Source organism: Vulpes vulpes, chromosome 4 (genome assembly GCF_048418805.1).
Source record: "Vulpes vulpes isolate BD-2025 chromosome 4, VulVul3, whole genome shotgun sequence".
NCBI lineage: Eukaryota > Metazoa > Chordata > Mammalia > Carnivora > Canidae > Vulpes > Vulpes vulpes.
Genome location: NC_132783.1, coordinates 61,829,079 through 61,852,063, shown reverse-complemented (window position 1 = coordinate 61,852,063; position 22,985 = coordinate 61,829,079). Strand labels below are relative to the sequence as shown.

The 22,985-nt window shown below is 34.3% G+C and overlaps 1 protein-coding gene across 3 annotated transcripts in view; it reads left to right on the top strand.

Moving 5' to 3' along the window:
- The window catches only part of RYR2 (ryanodine receptor 2), a 721,805-nt gene that overhangs the window by 652,907 nt on the left and 45,913 nt on the right, over positions 1-22,985 (top strand). For 2 of the 3 annotated variants that reach the window (XM_072755909.1, XM_072755907.1), the window contains 7 exons: positions 78-157; positions 3,177-3,253; positions 4,049-4,122; positions 5,991-6,008; positions 13,684-13,764; positions 14,550-14,638; positions 15,728-15,856. In XM_072755909.1, coding sequence (XP_072612010.1) covers positions 78-157; positions 3,177-3,253; positions 4,049-4,122; positions 5,991-6,008; positions 13,684-13,764; positions 14,550-14,638; positions 15,728-15,856 — 548 coding nt within the window. The remainder of the gene's footprint in view (positions 1-77; positions 158-3,176; positions 3,254-4,048; positions 4,123-5,990; positions 6,009-13,683; positions 13,765-14,549; positions 14,639-15,727; positions 15,857-22,985) is intronic. The other variant, XM_072755910.1, reaches the window with a different exon arrangement.

The window sequence follows — 22,985 nt, the reverse complement described above, 5'->3', positions numbered from 1 at the left end:
AGCATATATTTTGAGATAGAAATGGTTAATGTAGTGGGTGAAGTGACATATGGAATTCTGTTTTTTATATTTTTCAGGTGATACTGGACCAATGGTAGCTGCGACTTTGAAACTTGGCATTGCTATCTTAAATGGCGGGAACTCTACAGTACAGCAGGTAACGTCTTTAAGCCACCCATATAATATACTCTTCTACCAGATGGACCATATTATCATCCTATTGAACTGTTTTAGTCAGCCTAGAGGAACTATTAGTTGTAAAATTTTTCATTTTCTGTGTTTAAAAAAAAGGCCTTTTTTTATGGCCATCTTGTCCCAAGACTCAAACATCTAGGTAGCACCCTGCCATGTGCAGCACTAACTCTCTTGAGAAGTCTGAAGTCTTATCAGATGATGTCATCATGTGCAATCTGCATTTCATGTGAATAAGTCAGCATAAAATGGTTTGTTTTAATAGTGGGAAAAAGTAAATATTCTTACCTTGGGAGCCTAGTTTGGCAACATGTTTTATAGTATTATATCTCTTATAAATTGATTCTCAAGATTTTGTTGTATTTTGGTGAGAAGCCTAACTCCTGGGTTAACACAATGCATGTTTAGAATTTTTTTAGTTGTAATTCTAGTCTCCTAAGACATGAGAAAATCTCTTCTCAACCAAGTTCTATAACTCTGTTTAGTTAGACATGATCTGAGCTGACTTTAACAGTGTCAACCAGTTCTGACAAAGGATACAAAACTGACAAAGGATACAATCTCTATTATCCAACTGAAGGCCAAGGTCTGTGAGTTTGTTAGAATACAAGTGTTTGAGTGACTTAAAAAAAAAAACTGTCAGAAACAGACTGTCATAGGTTCTATAGTACACACCCCTGGGGTCACTACTCACATAGCCAGCAGTGTGGCCCTGAGCGCAAAATACTTCTTACACTAAATGAGAAACAGCAAAACAAAACATAATTTAAGTAGCAGATTGTATTATTCTAAAACTATCATCTATCTCATATTTTTCTATATTGGCTTGTATATGAGAAAGAATAGTTTATGAACATGGAACCAATAACCATTGTTTATTGGGTAAGTTCTAACAAGGCAGGGAAACGACTACCCAATGGAAGAAAAGGAAGGCTGATTAAAACCTTCAAGTATCTGACTTCATGTTGCTCTGAACGCCAGAATCACAACAGTGGGACAAAGCCCTGAATATGTTCCTGGAAGACCTTTGATTCTAAGAAAAGCAGAGAAAATTTGAAGGTTGCCTTTGGGTTGGTGAAGTTTTAGACTAGGTTAAGTTAGCAACCCAGAATAGCTGAAAAATTCATCTTTACATTTTTCTCAAATTACATGCTGCTTTTTCTGCAAAGTAATTCTTACATTTTTGGACTGGAGGTGTACATAGGCCTAATCTAAGCCCAGTGCCTAACTTTTTAATACCTCTGACAGGTTAGTGAAGCACCTAGACTCCTCTCTGTGTCCTGTTTTTAAATTATATAGTGAAATTGCACAGGTTTATAAAAGAAACTACATGTAGTGAAATGTGGTTATTAAAATATTATAAACAGATTTTAGATAAAGTAATGTGTTCTTTTATGAACTCATTAAATAAGAGATCCAGTTATTGGTCTAATTATTGAGAAGAAATGAGTAGTCTAAATATTTTTAAATAGCTTCAACAATGCCTATGATGTGATATGAAGATCTCTGGAATTTCTATTGATGATGGTATCAGAGTTAACTGCTAATCCTGTGTGTGTTTGTTGCTTACATTAATAGTTGAAAGGAATTCTAGGTTTCCATTAGAACTTAGTGAAAATAATGATGTCCCTTTTTCCCCATCCAGTTTACAAATGTCCTTTTTTGGTTTCCATGGTAAATGACTACATGACTTAAAAAAAAAACTGAAGAAAACCTATCTATTCTCTATAATATTTAGCAAAAAATAACATCCCTTTATGTTTTACTTCAAAAGTCTTTAATTATGTAGCAGGTGGATTCAGAAATCCTTGGAGCTGAAGGGAGCCATGAGAGATCATGTAATAGATGTACTTTTTGTCTGTAAGGTCTCTCCTTTTTTTCTGGAAACCTTAAGGTATTATTCTACCACCTTCCTTTAGCCCTGAGCCATATTCCTTGTATTTTAATAGTGTAGTGATTAATACATGCTTCATGTTTTATTAGACCAGTAACTTCTCACACTCACCCCCAAAATGGCCAGGTGTTTGTGTGTATCTCTGTGTGTACATATTTGTGTGTATGTGTATATGCATATGTAGATATGTATGTATGTCATGTGTGTGCACACACATAGCCTTTACATATTTAGCACCTTATATTACCTTTCACTCACGTTTCTGAAAATCTAATATTGACTGTTTAGCTCAGCCCTGTGTAGACAGCCCTGATGATAGGACTTATTTACCTCTATTCAAGATTGGAAAAAGAACAGTATCTTTATTATCTTAAAACCTTTGATGTACCTTCTATCATTTTATCATCTTGTATGTACTTCTTGTTTGAAACTTCCAACACATTTCATCCACATTCAAAGTAGAGATTCCATTGCACTATATAATAATAAGCTAAGAAAGTGGAGCCATGCATGGCTTTAGCATTTTATACATCTGTATTTAATCAAAATTTTGACCACCGAACCTGGACATCATTCTGAAAACAGAGAAGAAAAATTTGATACTCAAATGATTCCTATCATTCCTTGAGTTTAAAGACCATGACAATGGAAACTAAATGTCTGTCTTATACCATTGGCATATGGTAGTCAACACCATTTAAGGAACTCACATTTGTGTGGAAATCTGTGACTAGCATCTGGGTGGACCTTTTTCCCAGTAACACTGAACTAAATATATGAATCTTCAAATACTTAAAGAGTGATAAGAAGAAAGTTAGGAGTATTATTTCCCCCTGGGTATTTATGTAAAGCAACTCCCTTGCTCCAAGCTATGTTTATATATTACTGACATGGAAATGGTGTAGTGGTTTGGTCCATTGGTCCAAACCATCTTGCTTGGACATGCTTGTCACTGTGTCATGGTCATATTTGTATGCTCTGAGGTTTTTAAATCTTTATTCCAACATAGAAAGCATGCTTTTGTTGTTTCTTATTTAACAAAAAATGAGATTTGTATTCAGCGGCCATGTGATTTGTGTATTTACTATAGAAAATGCTTGACTACCTCAAGGAGAAAAAGGATGTGGGCTTCTTTCAGAGCCTTGCTGGCCTGATGCAGTCATGTAGGTAAGCACACACTTTCCTTGTTTTGGTTCTACTCAGTGGTTACATCTTTCAAAGTTTTTGTTTTATATTACTAACTAATTATACATAGAATATTTTTGAATGATTAAGTATGTAGTAAAGTGTGACAGTAGAGGATGTCTTATTTTCTATCTTGTTGTTAGCTGTTAGCAATGTCTTAATTATGTACTACTCAATGTTAATAATGTCTTATAATAGACTTTCCTGAGATTAAATAGAGACCTTGGGGGAATTAGTATGTATTCTGCATACTTGAAAATGAGCAGTGTATGAATTTTACAAGAGAAAAAGGAAAATTCTGATGAGTTTTATTTGGGAGCCTGTAGACCATTTCACATTTTCCCTAAATAAATGAGCTTTCACCAACTAATTTATGATAATCATTTTCTATTTTTTACAGTATTTAAAATCATTCAGACAGCATTTGACAAAGGATTCTGACAGATACTTAATGTAATAAGCTCTTCCAGCTGGAAAAACATGATTATTATAATTATATTTCAGTGTAATCTGCTAACTTTGTAACATACTCCCAAAGTTGAAGCCTATTAATGTCTTATGTTTGCCTTTCACATAGATCATTTCAGTGCAGACCTTAGGGCAAGACTGGACTGCTACTAGGAAATTATAGTTGGTAGATGTTGAATTGGGGCATATCTTCAGTGTATGTTAATATTTGGTTCACATTTCACAATATACGATTTGTAGACATTTGCTCTCCTGAAGGAAGAAGATTTTCTATTAGTCCTCTAAATGTTTTTCTCCCTGTTATCGTAGTGTCCTCGACCTAAATGCATTTGAGCGACAAAACAAAGCTGAAGGACTTGGAATGGTGACCGAGGAAGGATCAGGTATTGATCACTTAAATTAAAAGGATCACCTGCACCACCACCTCCACCTTTCCTAAAATGAGTCAGTTTCCAATTACCTTCCTCAATACAGAGAGATACAAGGTTATTTTTAAATGGCCCAAAATGCTTATGTGATTCATTTTAAAAGTTCATAATTGCACACTCGCTCAGGTCACACATGAAACTCAACCTTCCCTATTTGGCCATGAAGTCCTTTTTGTTCCAGACCTACCATAAGTGTCTTTTCCCCTAGTTGGGTAGTAGATCAAGATCTCTTATTAGAGAATTATCTATAAAATTATAAAGCACATAGATGAACCAAATTAGAGAATATTAGACTTCTTTTGGTGGCTTAATGGCAAACTGCCAAGCTCTTAAATTCTTCTGTCTCCTTAGAATAGTGATGCTTTGAGATCCTTCTATCAACCACTATTCCATCTGCCTCCTCCCTTTTAGCCCAGATATCTCATCCATCCATATGTCTTTGCAAGTCCAAATCTGATGAAAGAAATTAAGGAGTCATTTTTAATGTTTAAATAATTCTGATCACTTCATTTACATGTGCACAAATATAATAACACATAATCTTAGAGTTTTTCTCTCTGTAAATAGATGTGTATATCAACTAGAAAATTTAGCACACAGGACATTTAAAGCAGAAATAACTATTACCGCTTTTTCATTTCAGTACTTATTAAGAAAAAAAAATTCAGTATATTTTTGTCTTGATTTACTTTTATTTGTTTGTGTTTGAGTTTTTTCAATTAATTTAGTTTCAGTGAGGCCCTGTGTGTTTATCTCTTTTTGCTTGTTTGGTCTTGTTTGGAGTGGTCATCTTATCAATGCATTAGTTTTGGAACATCAGATCTTTGATAAAGCTAATCATGTGGCAAAAAATAAATTTTAACCTTCTGCCCTTTGTAATCTCCTTACCTTTCTGAAATATTTTAGAATTAATGAATCTCTCTAATTATTTCCATATATTTTTGTTCTCACAATAGGTAAAAGAATGGGCTGCATATTTATTACTGTTTTCTAAAAATTGTGAATTTTATATATACTAATCCTGCTGCTACAGTATAGCTCCTGTGTGCTTTTGTTTTCTGTTTGACATTTGAATGTATATGTTCAAGCATCAGCTATTAGTCATACAGTTATCTAATTATGTTAGCTACCTTTACGAAAAACTTGCCAGCAGCACTCTAAACTTATTTAAGTTTTCTGAAATTAATATCCAGCCAAATCTCTTCATTATTAAGGGTTATGTCAATGCAACCTGAGGGTCCCATATGGAGACCTCATAGTCCCTACAAATCTCAGTGCCCATTATCTGCCTGCTTCAGAGCATCTCCAGGAAGCCCTGGGCATTTTCCTATAGCTGTAAAGTGTCTAAAAATGAATGAATTCTTTGTCCAAAGTCTGACTTTCCTGTCTTGGAATTAGAAATCAATTCCATTTTTTCCCTATAGTTATTACTTGATGTTCCAGAGGCGTGAACACCGTTCCATTAATCAGTCTCCATCATTGTTCATACCAGCTCCCACATAGGAGTAGTGGCCACGCAGGGTTATTTTACTGAGTCTCCTACCCTTTGTCAGCCAGATACCCCTGAATAACATTCATATGTCCCAAATCAAGAAATAACTTGGTGAAATGACCATTCTGATACGAGAATTAACCACACCTCTCAATAGGAGATTGATTTTATCTGTTTCTTCTTTTTCTACACACACAGATAATTGCCCAAACTGATTAACACTTTTTCTGTTTTACTTCCTTACAAACAGCAAGACAAAAACATCTCAACTTATTTTTTTTCCCCATTTCCTTTCCTTTCAACTGTAAATGTACCTTCCTCCCTTCCTCAGTCATCACACATGAGCGTGGTAATTATTACAAAAGATCTGCCTTTGAGTTCTTTGCTCCTTCTTTTGTTGCTAGCTTTGTGTACCATCTTGACAGTGACAGTTTTTTTTTGTGCATTTTTTCCTTTTATAGACTGTCTAACAGATAAATTATTATTTAATTTCCATCATTATGCATCCTTTTATTTTAAGACTTATCTACCGAGCTTTCCTTTTTCTTTCTTTCCATGAGGATGTGCAGCGATTAACATATTAGACGTAAAGGAGCAAGAAGCATTTAAGTTACGTTTCTGGATTTGTTGTGTTCTGTTTCTTTCATTTTGAAAAACTTCTGGTGGACTGAGTGTTTGCAACTGTTGTGTAAATGAATGAATCATAGATGTGTGTAGTAGTCTCTCTGTGGCGTTTCTGTCTTGGGCATACTGTGGCTTTATGGCTGCACCAATGGGTGCAGGGATATGGGTGGTGATCTGGGGGCGGGGGTGGGGGTGTGGCTGGCTGAGTCTTCTCTTGGCCAGGGCCTTCTGCCAGTTCCCTTCCAAATATTGAGAAATCTGCATAGTTTTACTGTATCCCTTTGAAAACACCACACATTAAAAACCTTCTGAACATAAAAACTGTCTTTCATTCTTGAGGCTGAATTCCAAGAATTGTAGAAACAGATGCAAACTAATGTAATGACACAGATGATAGTTTCTAAAAGACCTTATATGCAATGGTGATAAACAAAGGAAGAGATTTTTGAAAAGTACCTACTACATCAAGGCTTTAGAGATCAAATCATGCTCTCTAGATATATGTAGTCTTGCCCTAATTGAGAGACCTGTTAGAACCCACAATGGCAGTTCACTTGCTCTACTACTTCCCAAATTAAGAACACCTAAAGCAACTCCATCATTTGACATATTCTGAAAATTTCTGTGACATGCCCGTTCTTGTGTTTAAGTGGCTATGGAAGTTAAGAAGTTTGTACCCTCATAGGAGAAGGATAATCAACCATTCCTCCTAGAATACATAGAGAAGGTTGAAGAATTACAATGTTAGTGCTGTTGTAGCTTAAAAGCCTGAGGCCCAAGCAGTGTCAAGTCAGCATGACTTGAGAAAATAATCTGACTTTAATCTAACTTTTCTCCCTCCTAACCAACTGTCTCTGTTAGGCTAAATCTTGTCCTGATGATGATAAAATTACTGTAAATTATATAGCCATGGAAAATGTTTAACTTAAATGTACCTTTTTGATACTTACAACCCCCAGGAAAGTATTGTCCCCATTTTATAGGTGAGGAGACTGAGGAATGGAAAGATTACATGGCTTGTCCATTTCACACAGTGAAATGGCAGGGTTAAGACTGAAATACAGGCTTTCTGCCTCCTGCTATTACCAGTTTCACAAGAAAATCCCTTACCCCTATCTTTTAATATCTTCCAGGGCTTATTTTATATTTACCATATTTGCTTAGGTAGTATTTTTTTACTTCTTTACTAGTTACCCATTCTTTCCCTCAAAGACACCAATCTTTTGCCAATTTTTGCACTTAATGTTGGAATTGTAAAGTCACTTTAGAATTTTGTATGGCCACACGTGCTACTCCTAATCTTGTATTGAGATGGCAAGAGGAAATACATGACTTTTTAAGGTTTGTATACAAGGATTTCAGACTAATCATTTAACACTCCTTTTTCCACTGCTGTTACCATCACTTAAGTTTGCCAGTATTACTGTCCCTTCTTTCTAAATTTACCCCATTTCTGCAAAAGCCTGGACCTCTCACTTGTTTAAAAAAACAAAACAAAACAGTTTTCTTTGGCAAGTGTGTTTAGTAGATTTGTGATATGCTCAGTGTTGTCCTCTGTATATTTTTTAGTCGTATTTTCCTCTCACATACAATGAAGTTCAAAACCAAAAACCTATATAAATATTTACAATCTCATTCCATCCTTGGATTTTTTTTTTGTCAGAACCATTTAGCCTCATTATGAAGATCATTATGAACTTGAAAGTGCAGTTTTTCTTCTTTCAAGCTTCTTGGTATGGAGTAGAAGATATTTCATTTTATTTTTTGATCTTTTTGTAGTGATCCTAGACTTCATCAGCAAGATGAAATCTTGAGGCTGATCTCATTCCTCAGAAATTTAGATTTTTAAAAATTTTATATAAAACATGAAATCCCAGTTAACCTTTCTGAATTTCCATCTGTTCCTGATAATGTGTTGAATCAAGGTTCTTCCTCAGTGTGTTTATAGTGACCTCATCAAGTTTGTATGAAGAGGTAGCAAAAGAATTAACTGTTAATAAAGGAAAAAGATAACACAATCTCTAAATATTGGCTATCCTAATTTTTTGTTAGTAGTTTATTTAGTATTTTAATTATTTATTGGCTATCTCCCACACCAGATTTGCAAAGTCTGACACAAGTGTAGTTCTGCTCTGTCTTTCCTGTGGGTCAATTTTACTTTCAAGGAAAGCCTGTGATATTCGTTCATGGCACTAAATAGATTTACCTAACATCCCCGCACAGTTTTTAAACAGTGACACACTGATCGAAATTTGAGTAGCTATTATGTGCTAGATGCTCTCCTAGACATTGGCGTTCTTATGGGCTCAGTATTGTATAGACAGACTCATAAACAAAAAACATCAAAACCCATGATCTGTGTGTATGAGTGAACTGAGTTGAAGTGCTTGGCTACCAGGCTGATGGGGTAAGGATCATAGTAGAAGTAAGAGATGGCCTGAAATAGTCATTTGCCTGGTGGATTAGGAAGGCAATGAAAGGCATTTCAGTGGAAGGGAATCACATATGTAAAGCATGTTAAGGTACAAAGCACCACAAAGAACACTACTGGCCTAGTATGGTTGAAGAGAAATGAACAGACTAGAAGGAAAAGATAGTTGTGGGATGCTGTCAAAGCCTTTTGTGCCATGCCAAGAAATCTGTGTTTTCTTTCTGAGGCCACCAAGAGCCATTACATAAGTAACACTTGGGTAGTATTATGTGTTGTGTGATGATCCACCTGGCATTAAGTTCCTAGCATACATTGTTCAAACCAGCAACTTTAAAGTGCTCAGATTACTGATTCCTCAGTAATGTTAGTTTGCTGAATAGATCTTGAGTCCTCCAAAGATAGTGAGCAGCATGATTTCCTTCATGGAGGTTGGGGAGCTCTGAGGTTATTATAATGATAGACTGAGGGAATTTTTAAGAGAACATTTTTCATATCTATTGCTAAAGGAATCCATCTGTTTATTGGGAGAGTGTTATAATTAGATTGCCTACAAGTATTGTTGTAGGCAACAGTGTGTAAGATGGGTATTACAGCCTGAAGGCAGAGAGATCAATTAGGATGTTGGTGGATGGAATGGATGAAGAACAGTAAAAATTCCAGTTGGAGTAATGGGTGCAGAAAGGCATTAAGAGGTTATGAGAGAAATAATCTGCAAATTACATTTGAAAGCAAAATGATGTCTTCCTCTAACATGTACTTTAATTCTGTTATCCAGGGAAATACCTAATTAATTTCACATAGTGGTCATTTTTATTGTCTTGGGATCTGAAATAGAGATGCATTTTATCACTGGTATCACTTTGAGTGCATAAATATGTAGATTATTTTTCATATTCACAACCCACTGAAAGTCTGTATTTTAGAAACCTAGGTCTTTTGAACCTATGACTTCATATGGTTAAAACTTCACCATTATCCCTGTTCTGCTTTGCATATTTCGAAGCAACTGTACTTGCTTAAACCACTTTTATTCTCTCAACAACCCTATAAAGTAAGGAGTTTGGGAAATTGTTCATTCCCATACCAAAATGATGAAACAAAGGGTCAGAAAGGTGAATTGACTTTCCCAAAGCCACATATCTGGAAGATGGTTTTCCATGGGTTCTAACATTGATGAAAACAAGTAGGTGTTCACAATTTAACATAGTACATATAGTCCAAGATTGTTAGCCAAAGATCTTATGGATTACTGATGTGAGCTTTACAAAGTTTAGAAACTATAGCATACTGGATTTAGAAACACCACATGATATTGAAATGACCTGTTCATTGCCTGTCTTTTCCATTAGACTATGAACTTTGTCAGGTTCAGGCTTGTGTCTGTTAGTCTTTATATATCCAGGACCTCACAAGGTGCCAGCATATAGAAGACACTTAATGAATGTTTATTGAAGTTTACTGGACTCAAACCCTTTATTAGTTACTACTTATAGGACCTTCATCAAATTACTTAATTTCTCATTTTTTTACTTAACCACAAGATGGAATTCATGTCACCTGATTCATAGGATTATTACAAACCTGCAATGAAATAATGAGAAAAATCTATGTATCACAATGCCTAGCACACTGTAATCACTAACTCAACATTAATCATGAATCCATTTAAAAAAGTATATCCTTTTTGGTTGAGTGACAGTATAATTTAAGCAGCCAGTTAAACCATTTAAGCAGTGACATTAAAATCCAGTCTTCTATTTTATGCTACCCTTTTAGCTTTCCATTATTGGAAATACTGCCATGAAAAGACCTTAGAACAAAGAGGATCTTAGTCTTTTGGTGTATTTCTCCTAATTCAATTGTTTTTATATATCTACTAGGTAGTCTTTTCACTCATTACATTAATTTTATTAACAATTATTAATAATTTTTAGCAATTATTGGTATTTTAGATAATAAAACAAACACTTAAACCCTTGTGTACTTTTCTATTAATTAGATAAACCAAGTGTGAGTAGAACAGTGGCTTTTAAAAGTGATTAGATTTTTAGGGGGTACCTGGGTGGTTCAGTTGGTTGATTATCCAACTCTTGGTTTTAGCTCAGGTCATGATCCTATGGGTCGTGAGATCAAGTCCCACATTGGGATCCACATTCAGCAGGGACTCGGTTTAAAGATTCTCTCCCTGGCCCTCCCCTCACTTATTCTCTCTCTTTCTCTCTTTCAAATAAATAAATCTTTTAAAAAATAAAATAAATAAGTGATTAGATTTTTAATATAGGAACTAATTTTACTGGTAGCTTGAACAAAGAAAGTCTACTATTATTATTTCCAAGTGAAAATTTATGTTTTTGAGAATATTTTGATCCATTAAAATTAAGATGGCTTTTTAAAAATATAAACAAGTTTAATAAATATGTTCAGATAACCACATTCATCACCTAAACATGTTGTTCCCATCTTTATTTAGTATTATTGCACTGCTACTAATAATCATAACCTTTCCACAATTTCTAAAAATATTCACACAAATTATGAAGAGCTAGTGAGAGAGACAGTGCACATGTTCTCATTTCAAAGATGAGAACACTGGGGCACAAAGAACCATCTCCTCATCAGCGACAATACTGAAAAAACTCTCCCTTTAATACAGTATTAGAAAACATAAGCCCCTTATAAGTAATTAAAAACGAAACCAAAAGAATGCCCTTTATAGTACTCATACTTGACCATCACACAGCTATTACAAATAATATTTTAAGAATGTCAGAGCACTTTCAATTACATTTTACACCATTTCACTGTTATTAATCTTAGTTTCCATCTTACAATGGAATTCCTTTGCATATGTCACAAAACAAACTGTTGATCCTGTACCTTCTGCAGACATAAAGCCATCATCCATCTCTGTTATTGTACTACTTACATGCAGCATGGGGAATGGCAGCATTTTAATCAGACAGTGATGTGTTTGTTAAGCAGTAGTACCCCAGTTTATTCCTCGTATCACCTGACGGTAAATGAAGGCTTGGCCCACACTCTCCCACTCTTCTCTCCCTACTGTTCTGTGTGCAGCCTGTTCTTATGTGAGTAAAAGTACTTGTATGTGTTTTGGTATACATAAAGAAAATATTGTGCATGCCAACAAATGAAACCTTATGTTATAAATCAGTGTGCATTGTGCAGAGCATTTTTAGGACTATATATTTTTTCATTATTAACTTTTCTGAATACTTTCTATTAAAGGTTACTTATTCCACATTAAGTATATGAACAGTGAAAATACATGGTCTATTGATTCAATTTTCTTAAAAAGAAGCATTTTAGATGGGCTCATAAGGGAAGAATCATAAATCTGTGTAGCCAACTCATAATATTTTGATTTAAATATCATTTTAAAGACTCTTATGATTCACATAGTTCATGGAAAGATACTAAGTGTTATCAGTGAAGAATTCAACCTAGCCTGTTCTCTCTTTCTTTCTTATCCCCCACCATGAACGTAGACACTGAGGTATGGGCTTATCAGCCATGTACTGAGATTCAAAGCAATGTGCATTTAAACTTACTACACAACTAATCTGTATACATGGTGATTTTAGTTTGGTCACCAAATATCATATCTTACAGGGAACCCAGTACAGTGATTTTATGTACTTTTTTTAATGTTTATGTTAGTTTTCAAAATGGTTTTGCTTCCTAACCCTCCCATTATATGAAGCCTCTCACTTTGAAAGTCACAGACTGCAGACTGGTAAGTCCATCAGCTCTCTGTCATTATAATCATTCATGATTTTAGTTAATGTAAACACATGGTCATTGCATAGTTTTTTTTCTTGGCCCGAAGTATTTCCGGCCTGAAAAGTTATTACCATTTTTTTAAATACATAAGTAACATTCATTCACTTGCCAAACGACATTTTTGTGTTATGTTGATTTCTAGACAACAAATTTAGATTCCAGAGCATACACTCATAATGTTGGAGATTTTTCCACTGACACTATGCTTTTCAAATCAACTTTCATTTGTGTGGTGCTGTTTTTTTTTGTTTGTTTCTTTCTCTGTGTTTTTGTTTTCAGAGTGACTTGTTGATCAAGATACATTTTGATTGAAATGTAGGTACAATATCTGAACCCTTTTCTGAGGTGTCATGCTTGCCCCAGAAATAATAGGTTTTGTTTTGTTTTGTTTTGTTTTTTGTAATGATGCTGAGTAGCTTCTGTAGCTCTGAGATAGCCACTTTTTTTTTTTTTGTAACCTTTTCTGGTTAGATTTACTCATACAGCATGAGCCATCAAAGTCTTTCTTTGGTTGATATTTAGAATTAGGCCTGTTTTCCAGTTCTCTCTCCTCTGGAAGTAATGCTCCAACCAGTCATATCTCTCTATCGGATTTCTGAAGTCTCTACTTTTTTAAATCCATAAGCTAATGAGACCATTAACTGAAACTAATTAAGAGACATTTTCCCAGTCCTTTATAATTTTCACAGGATTCTTTTAATTATTCCTTCAATAAAAGAAACTCTGGCCCAGTTTTCTATATGCATTGAATGCCTTTGCATCGAATCATTTGATCATATTCTGAGAACAGAACAGGCTTAACTTTGGTGTTTGTAAGAGATATAGAGATCATTCCCATACACGTCTTACCCAAAAAAGGAAAAGAAAAAGAAAAGAAGAGTTTAAATCTTCAGGTTGTTTCTAAAATGTTGCCAAACCCATGCTGCTACTTTTAACAGAGAGAAACCTGAGTTTTAAGATTCAAATGTTCTTTTTGACAAAGAAAAAGTGCATCTATCTGCCAAGCGCATGGTCATATGAGCTTCAGATAGAAAAGTGGCTATGATTTGTGACTGTTTTTGGTTCAGAACGATGCTAGATCAACATGCAAGTTTTGGGAGGTTGGGATAGGAAGGGAGGGACAGGCCAGGGTGGTTGATCATGTCTGATTTCTCTGGACTTTCTGCAGGAGAAAAGGTTCTCCAGGATGACGAGTTCACTTGTGACCTCTTCCGCTTCCTACAACTGCTTTGTGAGGGACACAACTCAGGTTTGTGAGACCCAGACTATCTGATGGTACCAATGAATAAGAATTTTGAAACCAGTAATGACAGGGGCCTGTTAGTTCTAATTACGCTTCACCCCTGAGTCAAGAAAGATTCTTGAGCATTCTTTAGTATGCTCAGTATATGCACTGTGACATTTTATGTATTACATTCCTACTTTCAAAGCCTTGTGCTAGCCACTTCACTTAATTCCCATCAATTGTTCTTCTCTTAGAGAAGACAAGTGGGAAAAAGATATTGATGAGATAGATATTTAGAGAAATATATAGCTTTTATTTCCTTTATACCACTTCTTTTTAACTGGGGACTCTTCTTCATTGTATTACTTAGCATAATGCATTTACCTTTGCTATTTATATAACTAGCTCTCTCTCAGACTTACATCTGTGAAGGCAAGGACTGCATCCTAATTTTATCTTTGTTTCCTCAGCACTAAGCATAGTACTAAGGAACAAATGATTACTGAGTACATCATTTAATTGCTATATCCTAAAGGATGGAACCCCTTCCGGTGATTCATGTGCCCAGAGCTCTAGAGATATGAATCAGGAAACAGATATTAACAACCTCTTAGAGAAAAATTGAATATTGACATACTGTGAAGCACCTTGATGTTTTGGGGGGGCTCACTTAAAACACTCCTCTTGGATAAAGAAGAGCTCTTAGCCACAGTGATTTTGCTGGAGAAATTATCAGCTTTCGGAGTTCTTCAAATAACTCGTTTTAAACTTTTGAGGAAGCTATAGTAACATATTTTGATCTTATGTAGATTTTCAAAATTATCTGAGAACCCAGACTGGCAATAACACAACTGTCAACATCATCATCTCTACTGTAGACTACCTCCTGAGAGTCCAGGTATGTTGCCCTCTGTTAGGAAGAAATGAAAGGGGTTAGTTTGTTGAAATAATGAGGCAGAGTTATTAAATGGGTATGTTTTAATGTGTTTTGATTGATGACTTTCCTTTTGCTGCAGATAAATGGAGGAAGAGTATTTGAAACTTTCAAGAGTGAGAAAGAAAGGCTTTCAAAATACCTACAATATACTTAAATTTAACATGTGATTCTTTTCAGTTGTCCTGATAGTTGAATTAATTTTAAAATTCAACTTAACACTCCATCACTTAAAAATCTCCCCAATACTGTAGTAATCTTTCACACGTTAATAAAACTGAATCTGAAGGTGTAGGCTCCTAAGTAATGGGAACCCTGTACAAACTTTATTTCCCTCACCTTATTTATAAGAGTGGCCAGATAGGGTAACTTAAGACCTACACATTCAGACTTTCAGTTTCTGGAGCACGTAAAAGCACAGCACTCTTTTTTTTCCCCTAACCCTTCCATTTTTGAAGCAAATATGAAATATTGCTGAAAACATATTTGTGATTTTTAAAATCCTATCTCAAAACCCAAATGTAGCTTGTATGCTAGACTAAATTGTATTACTTCTCTAGCCAACTACAATTCCTTCCAATATAAGTTATTGTTGAAAATGTCCTATTCAGAAATGTTGATCTTATTTAGATGTTTGTTTATGGTTTTGTCTGACAGGTAGTCCAACCAGTTTCTTGAGGGGCATTTACAGGAACAAGGAACATTTTCAAGTTCTCATGAGGAAACGTTGTGGACTTTGTTACAGATGTCTGTAATCCAAAGAACATCCACAACTTGTCTAATTTTTGTGCTTAAATAGTAAACATTTAACATGGCTCAGTGGATAAATATGTCTTATAAAATTTATCTTATAAATCGGTGTGTCTGTGAACAGATGTGAATCATGTTCACATGATTCACTTGATATGAATCAAGTTCAAGGTCATTAGAAACTGAAAATCATTTTTGAAGCTATGTTTTCTGCATCTTCTCTTCAGCTGTTATTTCTGTTTAGGAGGACAGGTCAGTGGTAGCTTTAGAATGTGGCTTAATCCTAACATCCCTCTTTTCCAGGAATCCATTAGCGATTTCTATTGGTATTACTCTGGGAAAGATGTTATTGATGAACAAGGACAACGGAATTTTTCCAAAGCAATTCAAGTAGCAAAGCAAGTCTTTAACACTCTCACAGAGTATATTCAGGTAAATATCTAAATATTTCTGCTATTTGAAGAAAAAAAAATAAAAGAGAGTCAATTGGTTAGCACTGAATTCCATGGAAGTATCCAATATGCCTATTTTCCTGCTATGATCCACATTTGCTCTTAATCTTTCACATAGATTCTTAGCCAATAATGACAAATATCAGGTTGAGATGCGAATTTATATGGAATGAACTTTTCTTTACTGTTTGGCAGATTGAGATATTATTGATTCCTTTGAGTCCATGAACCAGAATGTTGACTCCATTGTATCTCTAGGGCCTGGTACATATATTAAGCACTCAATAAATATTAAAGAAGGAAGGAGAAAAAATAAAAGGGAAGGAGAAAGGATAGAGCATTAAATGACTAGAACACAATAGAGTTCTAGTAAAAATGAGGAGTTTCATAGAAACTTTATATGAAAGAGAATAGTATTTAAAACTTCATGTTAGTACTTATGTGTGTAGATTTGCATACACAACATGCATGTAAAATTATATAATCTAATGTATATTACAGGTAGAATTCCAGTAACTATGAAGAGAATACCTTTTTTTTTAATGTTAATTTGTTTTATATTCTCCTTAAGCTAAACTTCTAGACTTAACCTGCAGATTTTTAAAAGATTTTATAAAATTTTGTGTTGTTTTCAACAAGCAAAACTTTGCTATTTCTTAAGGGACCATCAGCCATCTTTCTGTTTTCTATTTCCATATCCTGTATTACTCTGAATCAGTAAGTCACTGTGTTCAAAGAGCCATGTGCCAAGGAGAAAACAGGAGGAATACATTTAGTTTGTTTCATTAGACTAAACATCATCTTGTGGCAGGAGAAGTTTAAGTAAAAATAACAGATGGTCCCCCAGGGCCTAGCATAGCTGCAGGTGTTTATAGAATGACTCCGTGTGTGAACATGCATGGCCAAGTGAGGCCAACCAAGGGGGAGGTGCTGCAGAAGTAGGGGTGGGGGGAGGACGTGACCCTCACCTCCTCTTGCTCATTCTCTCCTCTGTAGTGGTACCTTGGAAGGATCTCACTTTCTGTATTCTCTCCCTGGGCAGGGAAGAGGACTTTACCTCAGCATTTCAAGATGGAAAAGCCACACTAGATAATTCTGATAATTTTTCTTTAAATCAAATAAAAGCTAAAGTTGAAATCTGTTTCAGACTGCTCATATTCCTATTTCCTGGTCCTCACTGGCTTATACTGTTTCCTTCATATTCTCATGCCTGTCTCGAAAGATATCAATACAGCATTCCATGTGAATTCTTTTGATTAAATAATAAAGTTATTTGATGACATTAGCAAGCCAATGGATTTTATAGAAAGCTAGTAAAATGACTTCTCTACAACATAGGGAACTTAAATGCCTTTTCAGTGGAGAGTGTTTCCTGGTTCCTAAAATAGGTGAGATTCCTGAAATGCATTTAAAACTAGAAGAATCTATTAGCCTCTTACTATGAACAAAACATTTTTTTTTTTACTGAGGAATCTCCTTGACAAAACATTATATTAGTTTTAGATGTACAACATAATGATTTGATATCTGTATATATTGCAAAAGGATCTGTGTAGTAAGTCTAGTTAACATCTGTCAACATGATAGTTACAGAGTTTCTTTTCTTATGAGGAGAAAATTTAGGATTTACTCTGCAACTTTTAAATATGTAATGCAGGGAATCCCTGGGTGGCTCAGCAGTTTAGCACCTGCCTCTGGCCCAGGGTATGATCCTGGAGTCCCGGGATCGAGTCCCATGTTGAGCTCCCTTGCATGGATCCTGCTTCTCCCTCTGCCTGTGTCTCTGCCTCTCTCTCTCTCTCTCTCTCTCTCTCTGTCTTTCATGAATGAATAAATAAAATCTTTTAAAAAAAAAATAAATAATGCAGTATTTTTACCTGTTATCACCATGTTACACATCACATTCCCTTGATTTATTTATTTTATAACTGAAAATTTGTACTTTTTGACCCCTTCACTCATTTCATGCTCTGCCCCCACCACCACCTCTGGCAACTGCCAGTCTGTTTTATATATTTATGAGCTTATTTGTTGTTTGTTTTTAGATCTACATTTAAATGAGATAATACAGTAATTGTCTTTCTCTGTCTGATTTATTTCACTTTGGCATAATGCTCTCAAGGTCTATCCATGTTAAATGGCAAGTTTCTTTTTTGTGGCTGAACAATATTCCTGTATGTGTGTATGTCTGTGTTATATCACATTTCCTTTATCCATTCATCCATCAGTAGACACTTAGGTTATTACCGTATCCTACCTATTATAATGAACATAGGATTGCATATATCTTTTTGAGTTAGTATTTTCCTTTTCTTCAGATAAATATGCAAAGTGGAATTGATGGATTATCTGGTAATTCTTTTTAAATTTTTGAGGACCCTCCATACTGTTTTCCACAGTGGCTGCACCAATTTACATTCCTACTAACAATACACAAGGAGACCCATTTCTCTCAATAGCCTTGCCAATGCTTGTTATTTTATATAAAGAGAGATCAAATATGTGTATTTATATAAATTTATATTTATATATTTTTATATGTAGATAACCATCTTAATAGATGTGAGGTGATATCACATTATGATTTTGATTTGCATTTCCCTGATGATGAGTGATGTTGAGGATCTTATGTACCTATTGGCCATCGGTATTTTTTTTTTTTTTTTTTTAGAAAAATGCTTATTCAGGTCCTCTGCTCATTTTTTAATCAGGTTATTTTTTTGCTGTTGACTTGCATGAATTTTTATGTATTTGATATTAATCATTTTTCAGATATATGATTTACATATATTTTGTCCAATTCCGTAGGTTGCATTTTCATTTTGTTGATGCTTTCTTCTTTGCTATGCAGAAGCCTTTTAGTTTTATGTAGTCTCACTTCTTTGTTTTTGCTATTGTGGCCTTTATTTTTGGAGTCAAATCCAAAAAAATTATTGCCAAGACTTGTGTCAAGGATCTTACCACTGTTTTATCTTTAAAGAGTTTTATGGTTTTCAGATCTTGCATTCAAGACTTTGATCAATTTTGAGTTAATTTTTGTATATGACATAAGGTCCAGTCTCATTCTCCTTGTGGTATATGTTGTTTTCCCAACAAAATTTATGAAAGAGACTGTCCTTTCCCATTGAAGATTCTTGTTTTTTGTTTTTTTTTTTTGTCATAAATTAATTAACTACATATGTGTCAGTTTATTTCTAGACTCTCTTCTGTTGATCTGTAGGTATGCTTTTATGCTGGTATAATCCTGCTTCGATTACTAGAGTTTTGTAGTATAGACTGAAATCAGGGAGTGTGATGCCTTCTGATTACACAAGATTGCTTTGGATATCCTTTGTGGTTCCATTCAAATTTTAGGATTATATTTTCTATTTCATGAAAAATACCACTGGAATTTTGAGAGGCATTGCATTGTAGATTGCTTTGGGTAGTATGGACATTTTAACAATATTAATTCTTTCAATCCATGAGTATGGATATCTTTGCATTTATTTGTATCTTCAATTTCTTTCATCAGTGCTTAAAGTTATCACTGAACAAGTTTTTTTTTACCTAATTGATTAAATATATTCCTAGATATTTTAACCTTTTGATGCAACTGCAAATAGAATTATTTCTCTAATTTTCTGATAGTTTATTATTAGTTCATAGAAACATAATAGATTTCCATATATTGATTTTGTATCCTGCAACTTTACTGAATTGATTTATTAGTTCTAACCATTTTCTGGTGGAGTATATTTAAGGTTTTCTATATATAGTATCATGTCTTCATGCAAATAGTAATATTTTTATTTCTTTCTTTCCAATGTGGATGTCTTTTATTTCTCTTGCCTAATAGTTCTGGATAAGATTTCCAGTACTACATTGAATAAAAATATAGTCCCACTTGTTTGTTTTTGCTTTTGCAAAACTCAATTTTGCAAGGAGTGGGCATCCTTGACTTATTCCTGATCTTAGAGGAAAACTTTTCTGCTTTTCACCATCATCTATGGTATTAGCTGTGAACTTATCATTTATGGCCTTTATTATGTTAAGATACATTCCTTCTATACCCACTTTGTTGACAGTTTTTTACCATAAGTGGATGTTGAATTTTGTCAGATACTTTTTCTGCATCTGTTCAGATGATCATATGATTTTTATCCTTCATTTTATTAATGTGGTATATCACACTGATTTATTTACAGATGTTCAGCCATCCTTGCATCCCTGGAATAAATCCTTCTAGATCATGGTGTATGATCTCTTCAATATATTGGTTTTGTTTATGTGTTTTTAAAGATTTTACTTTATTTATTTGAGAGAGGGAGACAGAGATAGTGATGAAGATAGCAAGAGAGCACAAGTAGGGAGTAGAGGGAGAAGCAGGCTCCCTGCTGAGCATGGAGGTTGTTGTGGTGCTCAATCCCAGGACCCTGAGATCATGACCAGAGCCGAAGGCAGATGCTTAACCAACTGAGCCACCCAGGTGCCCTTCAATGTATTGTTGAACTCAAATTTTGTTGAGAAGTTTTGTATCTATGTTCATCAGGGACATTAGCCTGTAATTTTCTTTTTTTGCAGTGTCCCTGTATGGTTTTGGTATCAGAGTAATGCTGGCCTCATAAAATGAGTATTCCTTTCTCTTCAAATTTTTTTGGGGAGAGTTTCAGAATAGTTAGTATTAATTCTTCTTTGAATTTTTGATAGAATTCACCAGTAAAGCCATCTGGTCCTTGACTTTCATTTGTAGGGAATTTCTAAATAACTTATTCGATCTTCATATTAGTGTCTATTCATATTTTCTGTTTCCTCATGATTTAGTCTTGCAAGGTTGTATTTTATTCATTTCTTCTAGGTTGTCCTGTTGGAGAATAACTGTTTATAGTAGTAGTAATCTCATTATATTTTATGTTTTTGTCTCCTCTTTCATTTCTGATTTTATTTGAGTTCTCTCTCTTTTTTCCTTAGTAATTATAGATAAGGGTTTGTCAATTTTGTGTATCTTTTCAAAGAACCAGTTCTTGGTTCCATTGACCTTTTTATCCTTTCTCATCTCTAATTCATTTCTTTCTGCTCTGATTTTTGTTATCTCCTTCCTTCTACTAACTTTGACCTTCAGTTTTTTTTAATCATTCAATAAAGTGTAAAGTTTGGTTGTTTGAGATTTTTCTTGTTTCTTGAGGTTAGCATTTGTCACTATAAACTTCCCCCTTAGAACTCTTTCTGCACTCCATAATTTTTATTATGTGTTACCATTTTCATTTTTCTGAAGATTTTTTAAAAATTTTTATTTATTTATTCTTGAGAGCGAGTCAGAGACACAGGCAGAGAGAGAAGCAGGATCCATGCTGGGAGCCTGACGTGGGACTCGATCCTGGGACTCCAGGATGAGGCCCTGGGCTGAAGGCAGGAGCTAAACCGCTGAGCCACCCAGGCCGCCCTGGATATTTTTAAAATCTTTCTCTTGATTTATTCCTTGACTGGTTGGTTGTTCAGTAATATGTTATTTAATCTCCCCATATTTTTGAATTTTCCAGTTTTCTTTTATAATAGATTTTTAGTTTCATACCACTGTGGTCATAAAAGATGCTTAATATTATTTCAGTCTTCTTAAATTTGTTAAGTCTTGTTTTGTGGCCTAATATATGGTCTGTCCTTGATAATTCCAAGTGCACTTAAGAAAAACATACATTCCCCTACTATTATTGCATTGCTATCTATTTCTCCATTTAGATCTGTTAATATTTGCTTTATAAATTTAGGTGCTCCTTTAATGGGCACATAAATATTTACAAATATTATATCCCCTTGTTGGATTAACCCCCTTATCATTATATAATGGACTTCTTTGTCTTATTAAAATCTTTATTTTAAAGCCTAATTTTTTTTTTTTAATATAAGTATAGATACCCAGATTTCTTTTGGTTTCCATTTGCAAAGAATATCTTTTTCCATTTGTTCATTTTTCCATTTGGGTGTCCATATATCTGAAGTAGGTCTTTGTAGGCAATATATAAATGGGTCTTGTTATTTAATTCATTCATCTATCTATGTCTTTTGATTAGAAAATTTAGTCCATTCATATTTAAATTAATTATTGATAGGTATGTAGTGATTGCCATTTTGTTCATTGTTTTCTAATTTTTGTTGTTTTTGTTATGCCTCTATTTCTTTCTTCCTCTCTTGCTTTATTTGTGATTTCATGACTTTCTTTAATGGTATGGTTTGATTCCTTTCTCATTATATTTTATATATCTACTGTAGGTTTTTGCTAGGTAGTTACCATGAGGCTTACATATAACAACCTATATTTATAAAAGCCTATTTTAGGTTGATAACAACTTACATTTGAACATAACTAGAGCTCTACATTTTTATTCTCCCCACCTTCATGTTTTATGTTTATTGATGTCACAATTTACATCTTTTTATCTTGTGTACCCCTTAACTAATTATTATAATTACATCTGTTTTTACTACTTTTGTCTTTTATTCTTCACACTAGCTGTATAAGTGATTAATCCATGATCTTCGGTAGGTATTTACCTTTACTAATGAGATTGATACTTTCATGTTTTCTTATTATTAATTAGCTTTCAGCTCAAAGAAGTCCCTTTGAAATTTATTGGAAGGCCAGTTTAATGTTTTTTAACTCCATTAGCTTTTGTTTGTTTGGAAACCTCTATCTCTCCAATTCAGGATGATAACTTTATCAGGTAGAGTATTCTTGGTTGAAGTCCTTTCCGGCCTGTGAAGTTTTTGCAGAAAAAGTTTGCTAATAGTAGGCGGTTTTCTTGTATGTAACAAGTTGTTTTTCTCTTGCCTAGTTTTAAGAGTCTTTCCTTGTCTTTAACTTTTAATTATTTTTATTATAATGTATCTTGGCCTCTTTGGGCTCTCTTATTTGGTTACTTTCCCCAAACTAGGAAGTTTTCTGCCATTATTTCTTCAAATAAGTTTTTTTGCCCTTTTCTCTTCCTTCTGGGGCTCCTGTGCTGTCTTCATTTTTTTCATTCTTTTTCATTCTTGTTGCTCTGACTGGGGGAGTTCCACTGCTTTGTCTTTAAATTCACTGATCCTTCTTCTGCTCCATCTTGTCTGATGTTGAAACCCCTTTTAGATAGTTT